Genomic DNA, 18,885 nt, shown 5'->3' with positions numbered 1-18,885 from the left:
ATGTTTCATCCAGGTGAAGAATAAATCTTTCACTGTCATAAAGTGGTTTGCGGGCGGACCAAAGTGCAGACAAGAGCTGGGCAGCAACATGTTGTAAAAGGTTTTAGCTTTATTTCCAGAGTTTTTCAAAAGAAACCAAACAAGGCACTGCAGATACAAACAAAGTCCTGATCCAAAAACTTACAAGAGGTTCCACCGGCACATGGAAAAAAAAACTCAGCACGAATACGTGGGTTGAGAACGGGGTGTGACAAACACAAGGAAGCAGCAACAAACAATGACACAAAACCAACTAATATACTGAGGGATAACAAATGGCAGGTAATCAGAGAAAACAGGGAACAGGTGCGACAAGGAGGCAGGGAAGCAGTTTGTGAATGTCACTTTGTGATGTAAAACAAATTTATGATGTGTCAGAATAATGCGTACTATATTTTTCTGGCTCAGTACAGATACAAAAATCAGATACTTTAAGGTTATAGCAAATACTAGATCAAGAGTTTAGACATGTTTTGATCCATGTATTTCCATGGTTTTCCTACAAACTCTTCAAACCACCAAATGTTATACATATGGAAAAATATGAACAATCATAGTCCGTAAAAAGTTCATTTGTTACAGTAACTCAATTCACTAAGTTAAACACATTATATAAATTGATAAAACAGACTGAGGTTTTCATGCCTTAATTTCTCTGACATTTGATGATTTTCCACTTAAGCCAACGCAAATTCTACATTTAAAATAACAATATTACATCAGACCAATAAAAACATTTTTAATAAAGAAATATTTGCTTAATGAACAGTATTCAACAGTTTTTTTATGTATCCTATCTGGCAGAGTAGCACTCAGAATTGTTGTCTGAGTGCCAAGAAAAAGCCCAACACATTTACTTTCACAATTACGGCTAACGCTATAATGCTCCACTTGACATAGACGTATATATATAAAAACTTTATTGGAAGCTGCTTTGGGATAATTTCAATTGCAATAGACATGGTGACGGAAAAGAATAGGAAAAAAATGCAAGAAAGAGAGAGAGGTGGGGCAAAAAGGAAGAAGGGAGAGGAGAAAAGAATAGAGAGAAAAGAATGAAGAGATTACAAGATACTAGAAGACTGTTTCTACACCTGCAGAAACCTATATAACAGCAATGTTACCGAATATGCAGAATGTACATTCTAATTTACAGAATTTGACTGTCTATCAGGACACACACTCACACTGATATCAAAGTGATTATTCATAACACATCATTGGTTGGAACATCAGCGTGTCAAAGCCAGCAGTCTGAATTTGTCGGGGGAATGAGTGAAGCCCATCACACCTTTCAAGTTGGGCATTTCTCCTGGAACCGGAGCAAAAGTGAAGCGTTGCAGCACAGTTGCAAAGAAGAGGAAGAGCTCCATTCTGGCCAGGTGTTCCCCCAAACACGCACGTTTACCTGCGGTGAAAAATAAGAGAGGCTTGACTAGCTACACTCAGTGTATGTTTCGCTACAATATATTTAACATATTTTACAAGTGCATGCATTTTATTTTTAAAGATGAGTTAAAAGTGGTGTTAAAGCGTTTTGTTTTGTAAGGTGGAAATTGGATCTGGCAATGATGACACAGCTAGGTAGATCGCATTCTAGAGGTAAATCAAAACATTTGTGGAATTTGCTAATTGTGTGGCTATTAAGCAAGCTAAGACTGTTTCTCTCCATTTTATGCATTTAAACATAATAGGAAGATGCTAAAAAAATGATATTTTAAATGTTATGTGTGCCACTGATTTAATAAGACAACAGTTGTCCAACTGTTAAGCATTATTAACAATTTATACTGACAACCTTCAATATATTTTGTTTGTGTGGCAGGTATGTGGATATGCTTTGCAACTCTGACTTTTCAAGTCACATAAAAAACACTCTGGAAAATTAAACATTAAACACCTTTTCACACCTGGTTTGACCTCTGGCCCACTTGAAATCAGGGGTTTACGATGGACTTATGGATCGGGCATGATTTGCATCACAGACTAAAATGATACTGATCTAAGTTAGTTCAGATGCCAAATAAAAGTTAAAAAGCCCTTTTACCACACATATCAAAAGTCAATTTCAGTGTTGTACGTTTCCATGATATGTACAGCATACAGATAATAAAACCTCACCACTGTACAAGCATGTCTTAGTTGAACTTTTTACTCAAATGTCCTGAATGGATGAACAATTTAGAAAATTTGCATCTGCAAAAGTATGGAAAGCTAAAATGGAAATTGCATAAGAACAAGGTATAAAACAGGTATAAAACAGATAACTTAAAACCAACCTGCTGAAAATGGCAAGAAACTATCTCTTTTGACAAACTTGCCCTCTGAATCCAAGAAATGCTCGGGATTAAAGACATTTGGAGTTGCCCACTCATTCTCATCAAGCAGCACAGATGCCAGGATTGTTGAGGCATATGTTCCCTAAAACAGGAGACATGACATGTTTTAGACATTAGTGGCTGATTTTATCACATAAAATTCATCGGTTGGAGTTGAGGTACATATTCTCCCACCTTAGGAATGAAGTAACCTCCGAGTGTTGTGTCTTTACTAGCCATTTTAGGAAATCCCATGGGAACAATATTTCCCATCCTTTGTATCTCGTGGATGACAGCATCGGTATAGGGCAAGTTTGGCCTGTCATCCATGGTGGGTTGACGAGACTGCCCGATTACTCTATCTAACTCTGCTTGAACCTTTTCTGAGGAAGGAGGGAAGAGGAAAAAAGTAAAGCAAGCTGGGTTGAGAGGGTCTTGGCTGAAATCCAACACCATTTCTAGCCTTCACTGGGATATTTTAGTTTTTATGATGAGGTGCTGACCCTGTATGTTTGGGTAGTGCAACATGTACAGAAGGGCCCAGCGTAACGTGGTGGCAGATGTTTCAGTTCCAGCCTCAATTAGGTCAAGAGTGGAAACCAGCAGTGTTTCAGTGTTGAAGCCAGCCTGGGGATCCTCTTTTTTCTAAAAAGACATCAGAAACTATTGTTATTTGATCTAATTACACCAAGGGCTGTGCTAAGATTTGTAACTTTATACATAATTGTGTCAGGAGTAGCTCTTGGAGTGGACCTCAGAATGCAGACGGGCAGGCAGAGATGCGGTGAGCAAAAAACGTTTAAGAACTGAAAACAAAAACTTACAGGCAGGTGTCAACAAAGACAGGCAAGATGAACAGGGCTTGGCTTGGTTAACAGACATGGACATGAGCAGTATGTATCCGCAAAGCGTAAACAGAACAGAGGAGTACATAGGAGCATGGCACAGAAAACAGGGAAACTGATTGAAATGAAACAGGTGGACCAGATGAAGCTGACTATGGGCTGACGGAGGCAGGGAGTGCTAACAATAACATAAACATAGATACAGGAAAACAATTTAACCCAAGGAAACTCTTACAGAACATAAACTAGAATGCTTCATGAATAGATCACAAGAATAAATAAGAAACTAAAGCACCACTTGGAAAAGAAACGATGATCAGAAACAAGACCTAAAACAAAACCAACCCCTCCAAATCATGATAAACCTTGCATAATCAAGGCTGGACTATTGTAATTCGTTACTATCAGGATGTCCACAAAATGCAGTTAAAAGCCTTCAGCTGATTCAAAATGCTGCGGCAAGAGTTCTGATGAAAATTGAAAAGACAGATCATATTTCCCCTATTTTATCTTCCCTTCATTGGCTCCATGTTAAATCCAGAATAGAGTTTTAAATTCTCCTTCTCACATATGAAGCCCTTAATGATTTAGCTCCATCATACATCAGAGATCTGATTGTTACATACGTTCCTAACAGAGCACTTCGATCTCAGACAGCAGGTTTACTGGTGGCTCCTAGAGTCTCTAGAAGTAGAATGGGAGGCAGATCCTTTAATTATCAGGCTCCTCTCCTGTGGTACCAGCTCCCGGTTTTAGTCCGTGAGGCAGACACCCTGTCTACTTTTAAGGCTAGGCTTAAAACTTTCCTTTTTGATAAAGCTTATAGTTAGAGTGGCTTAGGTTATCCTGAGCTATCTCTGTAGTTATGCTGCTATAGACTTAGGCTGCTGGAGGACATAATGACCACTTTCACCCTCTTCGCTACATTCTCACACTACTCTCCAATTTTGCATTATTTGCTGTTATTTTAGCTTTTAACTTTATGTTCTCTCTCTTTTCTCTTCCTAGAAGCTACACCTGGCCTGACTCTGTGTCGACCTGTGACACCTTTCTGGAGAGGGGCATTGTCCAAGCTTCTGCTGGCAACAACTTAATGCTCACCTTCTACCAATGATCCACATGGCCTGGCCCTGTCTTTCAGTGTTTAACCCTGTCTCTCTCCTAGACATAGCTACTGACTGAGCTTTACTGTAACTAACTCTATGTGCTCTCTTTCAGACTTTAAGTTTGTGCATGCTCAGTATGAGGGATTGCTGCAAAGTCAACGCCAGTGACTGTCCACTGTCTCTACATGCTCATCCAGGAAGAGTGAATGCTGCAAGTCACTGACTGGATGCAATCTGCTGGGTTTCCTTACATAGAAAAACCTTTTATCCAATTTGAATAAATAACTGAATCTGACTGCACTGTTCAATGGTTAGGATTAATTGGAATGTATGTACCTGACTTTTGTGAAGTGCCTTGAGACGAAATGTGTTGTGAATTGGCGCTATATAAATAAACTGAATTGAATTGAATGCACATTGTTTAACTGTCAGAAAGTGGTTCTTAGACAGGATCTCAGAATGCAGATGGGTAGGGAACAGCAGCTTGGTGCGTAGAAAAGGTTTAATAAAAGGGCGAAATTTTGCAGCTTGACACGAGTAAAGAAGCAGGCATGGACATGGATCCGCTTGGCATGAACAAACAGTATGAACCAACAGCGAGTAAGCAGAACTGAAGATTATATAAGCAACAAACAAGTGAGGCAGGGAGACTGATTGGTATAGCACAGGTGGACTGAATGAAACTGATTACACGATGACTGTGACAGGGGGTAGTAACTAAAGCATGAATTAACTAAACAGAGATACAATGAAACAATCCAACCGAAGGAAACTCTCACAGATGTAAAATAACATAAACTAGCAAGAACAGAATACAAGAATAAGTAACAAGCTAAACCTAAAGCATCATCTGAAGAACCATAAACAATAATGATCACAGGCAAGACCTAAGAACAACAGATGCTGAAAAACAAACCCTAAGGAACAACAAAATCCAAACACCTAAGAATTCTGACATTAACGGCTGTGTGCACATTCACAACTGGCTTTTTGCTTATGAAAAATAGTTTTTTGTATTATGTCCTACATTGGATTTTTTTTGTTCTGTTTTTGCTGGAAATAAGGGTAACCTTCAATGATGAATGAAAGATTGTTGGGTGCCTTGTTGTGACCAACTACTAACAGCGGAGGATTTTCTGACCAAACTGACCAACTAAGGATGGTTGTAATGCAGTGTGCAGATCTACGGAGCTTAGCTAGCCTCCAGGGAACAAGTACACCTCAGCTTTTTCCTGCTAATGTTTGCTCCTTGGATAAGAGGGTGGCTTATTAACAAATCCAAGTACACCAGCGACATGTGCACCCACAAATAAAAGACTGTTGTCTTTTTGCTTTTGACCATCTCAATAGCATTTTTTTTTCTGAGCCTGGCAATTCTATTTTTTCTGTCCAGGCAAAAAAGCAGTGGGTCTGCAGGGAAAAGCACATCCTGATGGGCTGGTGTAGGTCTGATTGAAAACCAGATGCAGGGATAACGAAAGAGTGGAGACTAGCACCACCCAGTACAAAGGTTGGTAACCGTGGAAATTGAACACGGACTGATAGATGGATATTATTGCTGACAACAGACTTCATGTGAAGACATTTTGACACTATCTTTTCAACAGTACAAAACCTGTAGAACTTTGTGTTTTCATCAAATATTCCTGAACTTCCACATAGTTTTCCTTCCCTCCAGCAGCAAAAAATAAGTATTTTGATAGAACTGAATAACAGAAGTCTCATATTGTTTGGATGTGTCACCTTCTCCATCTCTGACAGATATACGTCGATATAATCCCGAGGATCATCTGGGTTCCACTCCTCTATGTGCTTCTCTATCTCCTTTTCTAAAAATGTCAAGATCCTCCTGTAGTTGGCATGAACAGTCTGGTGAGGTCCTGGCAGGTACTTCATCAGGCCAGGGAAGGCATCATAGAGCTGTTGATGGGACAGACTCTCAGCTCAGTTGCTCACAAGCTAAAGATCATTTTTGATGTGTAGAAAAGAATACCTGAGTCTGAAGGGCACCAGACAGAAGAACAGCTTCGTTGTCCAGCTCAAGAACTTCGCGAAAGCTTGGATCTGAGTATTCAAATCGATGTCCAAAGACCACAGAGGAGATTATGTTACTCACTGCAGTTGATAAAGTGTAGTGAGGGTTAAATGGCCTTCCTGGAAATATTGAGAAATAAATTTAAATTAGGGTAAATTGTAATCCACAGATAATTCTTTTAGTGATTTCAGTTTATGTCCACTTACCTTGCTCGTCTTTGAAGGCTTCACAAAGAAAATTGGACTCAACTTCAATGTACTTTTCCAGAGATTTCTTTCCTTCTCCAAAGTAGCGCAGGTGAGCGTTTGCAAACTTCCTCTGTTTTTTCCACAAGTAGCCATTACTCAGAGCTATACCTGTAACAATGTTACATTAAACTATTTTAGGAGAAACATTTAGCGCAAATATTCATGGAAGACTTTTTAAATGGACACTAAACAGTACTTGAACTGCAGTGGGGTCTTAGAAACACCCACTCCAGCCCCAATTTTAATGCATTTTGTACATACCCAGTTGCATAACATTTTACCTGGACATAGACACAAAAGATTTGGGGACTCAGGGGATGTTTGGGGTGTGGCAGGGGTGCAGTGTTGTTGGGGTGTTTGGTCTCCAGAGGGAGATGCATGCATGATGGGCAGTAGAGCTATGGGGGTAGGGCTAGACCTACAAGGTCAGGTCTGAGACAGTCCTCGCAGGTGGCATGCAGGTCATAACTCATGATGTAGCTTGTCTGACATGCCAGGCAAAGACGGATGGTGTTGCCACTAGCCATTCTTCTTGCTCTTTAGAGTTTCTTTCTCTCAGGTGCTTTTAGCTGACGCTAAAGGAAACATGGGAGCTGTTCTTAGCACAAATTATAGTGACTGGGTGAGGCCCACTCAGCAGGTGGGTGTGGACTAAAGCTTTTAGTGCTCACATGCGCATGAAGGGATAAACTCACTAGCGATAGCCCTAAAGGGCGAAGCATATACAAAATAAAACCTCCCTTGGTATTGCTGAAAGACAAGGAAGAATAAACATTGAAAGAGAAGGCAAGAGTGAGGATTTGACATGAAGAAAATATGGCATGAGATGCTTTCATACTGTGGTTATGAGCTGAACTGGGAGTGGGTTAGATGTGGTCTTTTTACCTAAGTTTTTATAACTTCATAACTTTAACTTAAAAAGAAAGTATAGACATATTTACGAAATACGTCACAGTTTAACATAACAAATTTCTTCTGAATTACATAACTTATTGCTGATTAGGGTGAACTTTCTGGAAAAAGTTGCAAGTACATTTGCAAGTGTAGAAGTAAAGGCAAACTATTCAAAACTGTGCAGGAAATAAGCATTACCAGATCCAATAATTTCTTTAATTTATGCTTTACTTAACAAAAAGGAAACAATACAGTATTCTGTCTAATCATTTTCACCCAGTGTTTTCTTCCAAGCTCAGGAAACATAACCAGGAACGCTGGAAATTACATATGAAAAAAGAAATATTAAAGGTAATCACTTTAAATAAGAAGCCATTCCTTTATTGAAAAATTTAATATCACTGTCGTTTGCTAAATTCAGTTTTAGCTCGCTACTTAACTGTCATGTTTACAAAGTTATGTGGAGGTTAGTCTGTGTGTGTTACTGCTCCGGTGTGAGTGTCCCTTTAAATGGTTATTTATCTTATATGTCTTTCTGTGTTGCCCTGGAATACACTGATGACCAGTGCAGCATGTCCTCAAGTTTCTTACCCAAGGACTGCTGGAAAAAGGAATAAGCTTGCATGAAGATTGTTATTCAATGTAGAATGGGGCTGATAAAGTATTGCACCACCTGTTTAACTACTCACCAAGGCCCTTGAAGATAACATGAAAAAGAGGAACAACTGGCCGATCAACGAAGCTGTCCAGCTGGTTCACAAGAGCCTCTTTGACCATCTTGTGCCCTGAAATAAACACCAGCCTCTTACTGCCTTTCCTCACGCTGAACACAGGACCATATTTCTTTGCAATCTGCATTTAAAAACAAATGACATAAAGCATTAGGAAATATTTTGCAATGAGGATGATGATCAAAGATATACACAGTTGTTTATCAAATTAAGATATAAAAACATCAACAAAAAAATGAACAACTGGTGGATATGAGTACAAAATATAAACAATGGATGTTAAATGTAAATTTTTATTGGGTTTCGGGTAACTTTTGGAGTTTGGAGTTTCACTGTTCCTTTAAGTTAAAACTTCTATGTGTTTAATAGATAAATTCCTCTATGGGATTAAAAGCATAAAATCTGCTCCACACACTCCTGTTCAGAAATGTGCACATACATGCCCATATTTAAACAAGCATTCTTGTTAACCTTTCCCATGGTCTTGAAGTCCAGCGAAGTGAGAACATTTCCTACAAGAGGTGCAGCCCAGGGTCCGGGTGGAAAGTTAGCAGGCTTCCCGTTTTTCACAAAATCAAATATTAACAACAGTACAAATCCCAACAGAATCCAGGCACTAAAGTCCATGGAATCAAAGAGAGCTTGGAAAATCATGGTGAAAAAAGCCTTTAAAAAAGCTTTAAAAAAAGCCTTGCTAAAAAGAAAAACTGAGCTTGTTCTTGCAGGCTGGACTGTGAGTGTACTGAGACAGGAATGAAGATAACGGGGGAAAAAAAAACCTGGCACCAGTAAAGTTATATAACACTGGTGGCCTCTCCAGACCCAGTAACAGAAAGAAACATGGGCAGAGTTGAAAGTTTCCCAGTCAGCTGCAGACTATAAGAATGTATATGGCACAGAGGTCATTAGAATGCGAAATCCCACCCATATGCAGGGAAAATATCTAAACTCCACACAGAATAACCAACAAAGCCTGAATTCAAACAGGAGAACTTCTTGATTTGTGATGACAATGCTTTTCATTGTGGAGCCCAATAAAAGACAAACTAAGAAATATAAACAACACAAGAGAATACCTCTTGTGTTGTTTATCTTTCTAAATTTTCTGTAAATTTCCATATAAAACGGTTTGCTAATGTTTTAGTAATCAGGCTTCTAGTGTTGTCTTGGACCAATGGTAACCCCCAAAGTCAGTAGTCATTGTGTCACTGGGTGTGCATTTTATCAGCCTTTGGAATTTTTATCCAGCATCTATATTTTTCAATTCAAATTCAATTCCTCAAATTTTTGTTAACTTCTTCTCAGTGTTTTCAGTTAACAAAAAACTCAAACCATTTCAGAGCTTAGAAAAACTTGCTAAAGTGTTCACATTATCTTACCAACCATAAGAGAACTCTTTTACGTTTAAAGAGCATTGTGTACTTATGCAGTTGCTCAAGTGCTTTTATTCTGAAAGCTAAATACACTCTGTCGCATGTTCTTTCATAACCTACCTGATTGACCTTTGGCTGTAGTAGAGCAGTCGCGAGATGGAGGCGATAGTGAGTGTTGTTGGTTTTGAGTGGATTGACAGCAGGGGTATTTCAATATTTTACTTCGTCTTTATGCTGCTTATTTATTGTCTCTTTATTACCCAGTGTCCCACTTCCTGGTTTCTAGTTTGTTTACGTTTTCAGTCTAGTTTAGTTCCTCGTGTCCCTGCGTTCTTCAGCATTAATCACCTTAGTAACCACCAGTCCCTCAGTCTCCACAGCCGGTTCTTGCACCTGTTTTCACTAATCATCAGATCACCTTAGCTTTCCTCTCATTGGTCCACTCTCCTCCTCTCCCTGCATTTAACCTGGTCTATGTTCATTGTTCTCTACTGGTTCCTCACGTCATGCAAGCCATGAAATGTCACGTCTCTCCTCGAGCTCCTTGTGTTTTCCTGCATTGTGCTAGCAGAGTATTTCATCTGTGAATCTCCAGCGAACTTGTAAGTGTTGAACTACGAGCCTTTATTAAAGTAGAACTTACTCTACAACATGCCGAGCCCTGGTCTCTGTTTGCATTTTGGTCCAAAACTACCTCAGACTCTGACAGATATATACTTTATTATCCCCCTAGGGGGAAATTAAATAGTTTCAACAGCCTCCTTTTTTTCTTCTTCTTCTAATTTTTATTGGCGGCTTGCAAACAACGTGAAGTGTGCATTACAGCCACCTTCTGAACTCTGACGGTTCATACTCCTTAAAAGGCCATGGTGATTGGGCTAACATGAGCACAAAACCTGCACACACCCACTGTGGGTATGGCATATATTAATAAATAAATAAATAAATAAATAAATAAAGAGAGAGAGAGAGAGAAAGAGAGATAGATGTGTGTGTGCATCTATACATACACATACACACATAAATACACACTCTAGACAAGATAAAGTGCGATTATCTATATACACAGAAGGAAAATGTACATGGGGAAAATAAGTATTTGCTGTATTGTACATGATGTCAGTAGCATAAGCTTAAATGGTCATCTGCAATGTTCCCCCATCTGTGGAGAAGCTTGCTGGTTTGCTGCTCTCTCCTCTCTGTCTTCTGATTGCAGCAGATACCAGCGTTTCTAACATTCCAGGCTGGTACCTGAAAGCAGGGGGAACTACGCATTTATCTTCTCTGGAATGGTTATTTGTTCACACTGTGATCCCAGGACCAAATCCACCTTTCAACCATCTTCTCCTCCAACAGCTGTACCAACAGCAGGCTCTGCAGCAGCAGCAGCAGCAGCCTGAACCATGAATAGATGCTTTCATGTTGCTTCTGCCAAATTGTGACCCCACCATGAATGTTGCAGTTGAATTTGTCAGTCACAAATTTCTGATTTTTTATAATATTCATTAAACTGTAACAGTGTTATTGATTTCTATTGGATGTACGGTCAGATCTTCGGAAAAAGTTGTTGCACCCGAATGTGTTTTCTTAATTCACCAAGCTAGAGGGGTTTTCTACTTTTTCAAACATTCACTCTTTTATCAAAAGGTCTCTATTCTTTTAATTCTCCACAGGTAAGCCTTTTAATGGTCAGGCACTGATAAACAACGCTGTGTCCAACATCATTTGCTGTTGGTGTTTGGGAATTGATTTGAGTACAATGACAAGCAGTACCAGACTATTCTTCAGTACTTCAATGAGATCGTTCACTTACAGGGAGGTTTGTCAGTTCAGGTAAGCTTCTCTAAAAGAACACATTGCATTTTATCTTGAAATGATGCACTTTTTGTATATTTTATCCTTTACAAGCAGCATTGAACATTGAAAGTGCTTTGCATGTTTTCCATCAACATGTTTTTTCTACACTTGAGGTTACTTTAGAAATTATTTTAAAACTAAAGTGTGTGAAGTCCATATTGTATAAAAGGGTGTTTACTCTATTTCTACTGTAATATTATTTGAATACAAACACTGTTCTTTTATTTACAATTCCATTTCTGGGTTGATGAGGTGGTTGCCTGGACCACATAAAAAAATACTGAAGCTCTTACAGAAGCTACTTGACTTTACAGAAATTTGAATCAAAGAACACAGAGAGAACCTTGACCCCTCATCTCCAAGAGACTACATTGACTCCTGCCTGATAGAAATGGGAGAGGTGAGTCTTCTGATTGCTCTCAGAATGTCACGATCCGGCGGTGTTAGGTTTTGGTTTTCAATGTGTTCATGCTTTTCATCATTTTATTTATTTATTTTTTTTGATTCTTAAGGTTTTGCCATATTCTGTTTCATTGTTGCTGCTTGGGTTTTGACATATCAGTTATTTTCCTTGTGCTCATTGTTAGGTGTATTCCATTAATTTATTCCTTTGTTTTTCTCTTGTAAATCTTTTTCTGAATTTAATTTCTTGTTTGATCTCTGTTTGACATTTTTCTCTAGGGTTTCTTCTTTAGCTCTATTGATGGTAATTTGTTTTTTCACCCTTCTCTGGTTTGCTCTTTTCTTCTGTCTCAGCTGCTCCACACATTCCCTAATTGCTCTGCCATCTCTCTGCCTCAGCTGTATTCATTCCTTCTGGTTTGCATGTCATTTCTCCACCCCTGCCTCAGTATATACTGTATACACATTGGTTCTCTTTGCTCTCAGCTGGATCCTTGCTGTTCACTTCATGCCTGTTGCTCTGTGTTTCCAGAGCTTACAGGATTTCATTTCATATATCTCTTTGTGCAAGACCTGTTTTGTAAGTGTTTTCCTTACCTTTTCGGATTAAATTATCCAAACAGATTTATGCTCTACTCTGAATTTGAGTCCTTTAAAACAAAAACAGGCTGTCACATCTGTTTCTTTTATCTTTAATAGAAAGAAAACAAAGATTCTGGTTTTGAGCTCAGCGATTTATGTGTCTGCACTCTGGACCTGTTTGCTGCTGGAACTGAAACTACCACTACGACTTTACACTGGGGGCTGCTGTACATAATCTACTATCCTGATATACAAGGCCTGTTTATAAATACTGCTATGCTTTTTCTACCATCTTTAATTACCTATAAATGTATGTTGTTTGCACAATCTCACTCCTTAACAAAAACATTTCTTAATCTCTGGAGTGTAAAAACGTATATTTTGTCATGTTTACTGTGTGCGCAGTGCGTGTCCAGGCTGAGATAGATGCTGTGATTGGTCCATCCAGGCAGCCCTCTGTGTCTGACAGAGACAACATGCCCTACACCAATGCAGTCATCCACGAGATACAGAGGATGGGTAACATCGTTCCACTTAATCTAGCCTGCGTTGCAAACAGTGACACCACATTGGATAAATACTCTATCCCAAAGGTACAGTGCTGTAAAAAGCATTCACAAATATCTTTTTGTTGCATTTAAGTGTTTCAGATCATCAAACAAATTTTAATGTGAAACATAACTTAAGCAAAGGGAAAACCTATCCCAAACCAGCATTGGTCTCCATGAAAATATGATTGTGGCTACCACTGGGTTAAGTAATAGAAAGATCTCAAAAAGCTTAACATCAATTCCTGATCTAATGAAATGGAAGATCAGAGAGATCCAAAGAGATCAAATGTCACTGACCTCTATCAGGAGGTGACTTGAAAATGTTAAAAAGCCATTTCTAAAACTTTGGGGCTCCAGTGAACCACAGTGAGAATCATAATCTACAGATGAAAAAAAAATTAAGCAGTGGTGAACCTTCTGAGGAAGTGACCTTTATAAAAAACAAACAAAAAAAAACTGTTTTGATAACTCAACGAAGTTCTTTGTTGAATTTCAAATTCAAATGCACCAGAAGGTAACAGCAGAAGATTGTAAAATTGTATCAACTAAATAAGTTTATTTCCATCATCTTTACATAAAAAATTTAATTTATCCAGTTCAGGGAAGATTTCAAAAAAAAAAAAGTATTTTGCTATTTTCATGAAATGTTAGATTCCATTATCTTTCGCATAACAATGGAAATTAATATTTTACCTCATAAAAATGAAAAGTTTAATGAAGCAATGATTAAAGCAGGATAGGACCTAAACTACGGTCTCCACTTAAAAGTGATGCAGCAGCTTTTGAATACTTAACCTTAGACGTGGAAATCATGTCTGCTAGTACTCAAAAACCCTTCATTTATTTATCCTTTTAATTCATATTCTAATTCTCAGGGAACCGTGATTATCCCTACACTTCCCTCTGTCCTCCATGATGAGTCAATGTTGGAAACTCCACAGTCCTTCAACCCTGAACACTTTCTTATGGAAGCAAATTGTTACCATATTTCAAATGAAAAAGCATTTTCAGAAATGCTTTTTCATTTTAAGAATGTGGCTGCATTGTTTGACTCATAAATGAAATTAGTTATCAATAATCCTATTTGCATTTTAATTTTCTTCTTCAAGACTGCTCATTCCTTCACTTAATTAAAATGAAAAAGAAAAAGACATTTGAGATTTATTTTTCAAAATGTACCCCAGCAAATAGATACCAAAATTCAATTTGAAATGTAAAATTTGAAAATGAAAAAGCATTTCCAGAAATGCTTTTTCATATTAAGAATGCGGCTGCATTATTTGACCCATAAATAAAATTAGTAATCAATCATCCAATTTGCATTTTCTTCTTCACGACTGCACATTTTATGCCATAATCAAAAAGAAAACAAAGCAGACATTGCTTTTTTGTTTTTGTGGTCTGCCCGCAAAGTCCTGCCCAGAACTCGAAAACGAAAAAGTATTCCGAGCGGCGGGCGCAGCAGAGTGACGTCAGTAGCCGCTCTTCCTCAGCTCCCTGCTGACCGAGCTACCCATCTTGTTCGGTAGGGGGCGCTGTGCACGTCTGCATTGCATTACATTGCAAACGTGCCGAGAAATTGATTGAATTGCAGCAGGGCTGAGCTCAATTTGTGGCAGTGGCAGGCAGAACTGGTAGTTCCGGTGGCAGGCTGTGCCATCCTTGTGGCAGCCTTATGGTCTGGGACATCCAGCGTGTTTTTAAGCATTTATTTATAATTTTCCGTGAGTGACAATTCAGAATAGCCGCTCGTGCTCTATGATAAACCAGCTGTTTGTGCAATAAATCTTCGTCATCCTTTCAACACGTCACACATACACATAGTGCTATTTATTTTCCATGTCAAGTAAATACAATCACCTTATGTTATGGTTCTAAAGCTGTTTATTGAATAATGCTCATTTGACAATTCAATAAAACTACTCAGTGGCAAGAATGCATTAAAGAATGCATAAATTGGTAGATGTCTATTCATTTAAAAAAATGGGTACAAAAGAACCATGACTTCAAAACTGTTAAATGGCATAGTAGCATAATGACCCACCAAAGTCTTGTTTTTGGCTCTAGTGATCTAAATGAACATTTCGCATCCCTCATTTTTTTTAAAGCTTTTCACATCTTTGGTGCTTCTCCTGACTTCTTTTTAAACGTCTCATTACTCATAATTAACTTCTTCCCTCAGCAACAACTTCAGCACTGAAGAGTGTTACTTAGTAGATCTTATGTTACACTGATCAGAAAAAGCAAAAATTTTTACTTTTCATAAGACGGTCACTAGTCTGGACCAATCAAGCTGAAAATCCCCTGAGATCTGACAGCATTCGATTTTTCAGAGTGTCTTCAGGTTAACTGCTCTTATCTGCCTTTTTAGATGGTAGCCAGTGTAAATTCAGCTTAGAAGCTGTAGGGTTTAAATGTTGTGCTTCTGCATATCGCTGGTTTTCAGGTACTCCAGAAACATCCTAAATGGTGACTCTAAATAGCCCTAAATTTTAAGAGTATGTGTCAATGTACGGGTATTTATATTGTTTATATCTGTGTAAAGTATATGGACTGAAGCCCTTTCAAAGGTGGAGACCACCTTAGGCGCAGCTAGAAAAGGCTCTAGAGTCTCCACAACCCTGCCATTGCAGGAAGTGCTTCAGTTAGATGAGGTGTTATGTGGTAATGTCAACTACCCATAAGAACCAAAGAATCATAAGTAGTTGCCCAAAGCACCTCTATTTACATTATCGTAAAGTAAATACGGCTTGATGTCATAGAGGAATGAAGCTCACAGCAAGGAGAGATTAAACAGCTGTGAAACCACAATGTGTTTCGAAAGTGAACATCTGGACACACTTAAGATTTCATGGATTCCTTGGAAAGCACAAACTTGATAAGTTATGTGAAGCTGTTAAAGTATGATTTGCAATTATTAGGTTATTTAGTAGCACAGCAAATATGAACTTTCCTCACCTTGATCTATTGTCTGCATACTCAACAAATAACAATCATTCAAGGATTACTGCACCAATATTGCTCCTTTAATTTGACCAGGACACAGATAATAACCAAAGTTGGAGTAATTTTCATAGCCTGAGTTTGAGATTAACTCACTGCTGAACCTGCAGCTGGCAGAATTTAAGCAACAAACGCTGAATTTTAGCAGTGGGATAAGTGATATTTATCCTTCCTCCATGCAGCCTCACCCATTGAAGCCTCTCGCATCTTACCCTATTTTACAATGGTTCAATTCCTACTATTTTACACTGTCATAGTAAATATCGCCTCCTGTATTTGGATTTATAGGTAAGCGTGTGTGTCTTGGAGAGCAGCTGGCCAGGATGGAGTTATTCCTTTTCTTCACCTCCCTCCTTCAGAGGTTTACATTCTCAGCTCCTGCTGGAAAACAGCCAAGCTTGGAGTTCAGACTGGGAGCTACTCGTTCTCCCAAGCCTTACCACCTCTTAGTTACACCTCGTTAAAATGAGCACAGTTTCTCTTCTAATGTATAAAATATGGAGAGAAATGGATGTGGACAATGTGCCTGCTGTCAATTCTCTGAATATTAAAATAAAGTGTGCAATGTTTTTTTTTTATAGATTAGAGTGTGAGATCTCCTTTTATGAAATCAGTTTGACAATCACAATTAGGTACTGTGGAGTAAGTTCAACATCATCAAATTTCATGGCTTTACAAATAATTTGCCTTAAAATATATATTGTACTTAACTGAATATTTTTAAATCAATCAGTTCAAAAACCACTATACATCAATCCCATATTATCATAAAAATCTGATTTGTGTATATACAGAAAATGTCATAAAAAAAACGCTATCATGAATTAAACCAGCCAATTTTAAAAGTTTGATAAAAGTATTAACTATATTTCATGTTTACGTTTAAACTTATTTGGTCTGTGAAAAATTTAGATTTTTTAGAATTTTTGACTGAAAAAGATAAAGAAAAACAAAAACAAAGAATACTTCCTTTTGTTTGGAAGCATTTAGTTACCAAGAAGAGACACAGCCTGTGGCCAGAGACCAGGGTGGGGTGGGGTGATTGGGGCTTTTGAGTCCTAACAACCAGCAACCAATCACTCAAGAATTAAAAGCAACAAAATAAAATTCAACAACAGCCAACCAGTAGACCAAATTGATCCAAAAAGCTTGAATAAGAAAAAATAAAAATAAAAGCTGTTTGAAAAAGCTTTAATAGATAGGCAAGTAGTGGAGAACAAACTGGGTGAGAAGTGATTTAAGTACACAGGCTCCAGCGAGTTATGCAACTGTTTCCCTCTCCGAGCCTTTTAACACAACATGAGAAAAAATGCAGGAGTTGAGTTCCAGCTGGTTGCAGTGGGAGCAAATATGCAGTATGTGGTATGCAAGACACATGAGAGGCTGGTTGATTTAAACAAAACACTTTTGACAAATGTTTTTCTACAGCTGTATTAAAACATCTATGTTTGAAATCAGTGTAATGCGATCTGTATGAAGGTGAGAGTTTACATAAACCTGGTTATTCACAGCTCATTCACATATTCTCTGTTACCGTCATATGTTGGTGTTAGGTGACTGAGTTTCTTTTATGTCTGTTTCTTCATTTCCTGTTATTTATACTCCCTTATCGTTGCCATTTTAATTAATTTCTTTGTTTACTTAATGCCTAGTTCATTATTGTGTGTTTTTATGCTTAGATTTGTGTGTATCTCTGTCTCCTGTTTATTTTCTTCCTCAGTCTCCCTGCGCTCCTTCTGTCCCAGCTGCTCCATGTGTCATCTGATTATTCACACCAGCTTTTTGTGCCTCTCTCCCATTTTTTCCTGTATGTTAGAACTCTGGTTTTCTCATCTCATTGTTGAATTCTACTGTTTTGGTTGCCTGTTCATGCCCATGTTTTCATGTCTTTTTTATGTCCGTGCTCTACGCTTCACTCACCTTGTGCCTGACTTTGTGTCTTTGCATTTTTTGTTAGTATTAAAACTTTCACCATACCATACTCTTCCTGAGCTCCTGTCTGCATTTCAGTTCTGCTGCACAAAACACAACCTGTTTTCCTCAAGGGAAATCAGTCTGACAAAAGCACATGCCAAGAACGGGACTCAAGTCAAGTGGTACAGTAAATAGGTTAAAACATTCAACAATAAAAATTGAAACTTGGATTGTTTATTTAGTTATTTCATACTGTTTGATTTAATCAAGTCAGAGGCAGAAATTGAGGCATTATTAATATTAATAATAATTCATTTTTGGTCATGTGAGTACTTTGTTTATGGGTGTGCCCTGACCTCTAACACACCTGCAATCCTAGTTCATGCTCTACCTTTGTCATTACTTGGATTTTCCAAAGTAAACACCATTTGACAAAACATACTTCTTGTCAATGTCTACATGGCTAAAAATGCTTAATATAAAATGAGTGGATCGACAAGAACCTAGAATACCAGCTTACAAAAATCTACTCAAGAAGAAAACTTTGGACGTCTGAGTAATTAAACCTTTTTATTACAGATTTATTATTACAACGCTTGGCCCATTTGCAAAATAGTATGATGTGTTTATCTACCAGTTACTCACACGACTTAATTGTTATTTATCTCTAAGCAACCCTGCCAACTCCCCCTGCTGTTCACAGAGGTACATACAGAGTTCTCGCATGGGCTGAAATACCACAATCATTTTGCATGCAACAGGTAACCCACTTCTTTTCTTTATGTTCTCCTCTGTTGTTTTTTCTCATTTTACTGTTTTGCCTTTTGTTGGCCCTTTTTATAACTTTTGTTATTGGGCCCTTAGTGTGTACAAGCCTTTTATTTAGAGAGGTTTATTTTTTGTCACCTTAAATGTTTGAGATTAACAATTTTTAAAATCAAACAAAGATAACGCGAGTAAACTTAAAATCAATCCAATGTCTGCTCC

At 38.1% G+C, this 18,885-nt stretch overlaps 2 protein-coding genes across 5 annotated transcripts; one reads left to right on the top strand and one right to left on the bottom strand.

The window, feature by feature from the left end:
• Positions 1–837: 837 nt before the first annotated feature.
• Positions 838–10,251, bottom strand: LOC124873921 (cytochrome P450 2J2-like). Of its 2 annotated transcripts, none has more exons than XM_047374975.1 (9): positions 10,233–10,251; positions 8,175–8,337; positions 6,550–6,699; positions 6,302–6,462; positions 6,052–6,228; positions 2,861–3,002; positions 2,553–2,740; positions 2,319–2,460; positions 838–1,447 (listed from the first exon to the last, which is right to left on the bottom strand). In XM_047374975.1, the coding sequence occupies exons 2-9, from the start codon at positions 8,260–8,262 to the stop codon at positions 1,272–1,274; spliced, it is 1,224 nt and encodes a 407-aa protein (XP_047230931.1). In that variant the 5' UTR covers positions 8,263–8,337; positions 10,233–10,251; the 3' UTR covers positions 838–1,271. The 2 variants fall into 2 exon arrangements, with proteins under 2 accessions (XP_047230931.1, XP_047230930.1); XM_047374974.1 differs by lacking the exon at positions 10,233–10,251 and adding an exon at positions 8,688–9,047.
• On the top strand, positions 10,014–17,968 carry LOC124873922 (cytochrome P450 2J2-like). Of its 3 annotated transcripts, none has more exons than XR_007039666.1 (6): positions 10,014–10,191; positions 11,263–11,422; positions 11,761–11,846; positions 12,128–12,152; positions 12,548–12,740; positions 12,836–12,974. XR_007039666.1 is itself a non-coding variant. In XM_047374977.1 (6 exons), exons 3-6 carry the CDS (start codon positions 11,838–11,840, stop codon positions 16,432–16,434), a joined length of 384 nt encoding a protein of 127 aa, XP_047230933.1. In that variant the 5' UTR covers positions 10,020–10,191; positions 11,263–11,422; positions 11,761–11,837; the 3' UTR covers positions 16,435–17,968. The 3 variants fall into 3 exon arrangements, 2 of the variants coding, with proteins under 2 accessions (XP_047230933.1, XP_047230932.1); XM_047374977.1 differs by lacking the exon at positions 12,548–12,740 and adding an exon at positions 16,273–17,968 and having other exon boundaries at positions 10,020–10,191; positions 12,836–13,023; XM_047374976.1 differs by lacking the exon at positions 12,128–12,152 and adding an exon at positions 16,273–17,968 and having other exon boundaries at positions 10,022–10,191; positions 12,836–13,023.
• Positions 17,969–18,885: the final 917 nt, after the last annotated feature.

Source organism: Girardinichthys multiradiatus, chromosome 9 (genome assembly GCF_021462225.1).
Source record: "Girardinichthys multiradiatus isolate DD_20200921_A chromosome 9, DD_fGirMul_XY1, whole genome shotgun sequence".
Classification (NCBI taxonomy): Eukaryota; Metazoa; Chordata; class Actinopteri; order Cyprinodontiformes; family Goodeidae; genus Girardinichthys; species Girardinichthys multiradiatus.
Note: the sequence above shows the minus strand (reverse complement) of the source record. Positions and strands in the feature narration are given on the sequence as shown.

Bases quoted from the DNA above. Each gene is read 5' to 3' on its own strand.
- LOC124873921 (XM_047374974.1), bottom strand. From the start codon at position 8,870: ATGATTTTCCAAGCTCTCTTTGATTCCATGGACTTTAGTGCCTGGATT. The intron at 6,700-8,174 runs GTGAGTAGTTAA...ACATTGTTACAG, and splicing joins TGTTATCTTCAAGGGCCTTG to GTATAGCTCTGAGTAATGGC. The intron at 1,448-2,318 runs GTTGGTTTTAAG...TTTTCACCGCAG, and splicing joins TTTCTTGCCATTTTCAGCAG to GTAAACGTGCGTGTTTGGGG.
- LOC124873922 (XM_047374976.1), top strand. The intron at 12,741-12,835 runs GTATGTTGTTTG...CTGTGTGCGCAG, and splicing joins ATCTTTAATTACCTATAAAT to TGCGTGTCCAGGCTGAGATA. The intron at 13,024-16,272 runs GTACAGTGCTGT...TTGGATTTATAG, and splicing joins ATAAATACTCTATCCCAAAG to GTAAGCGTGTGTGTCTTGGA.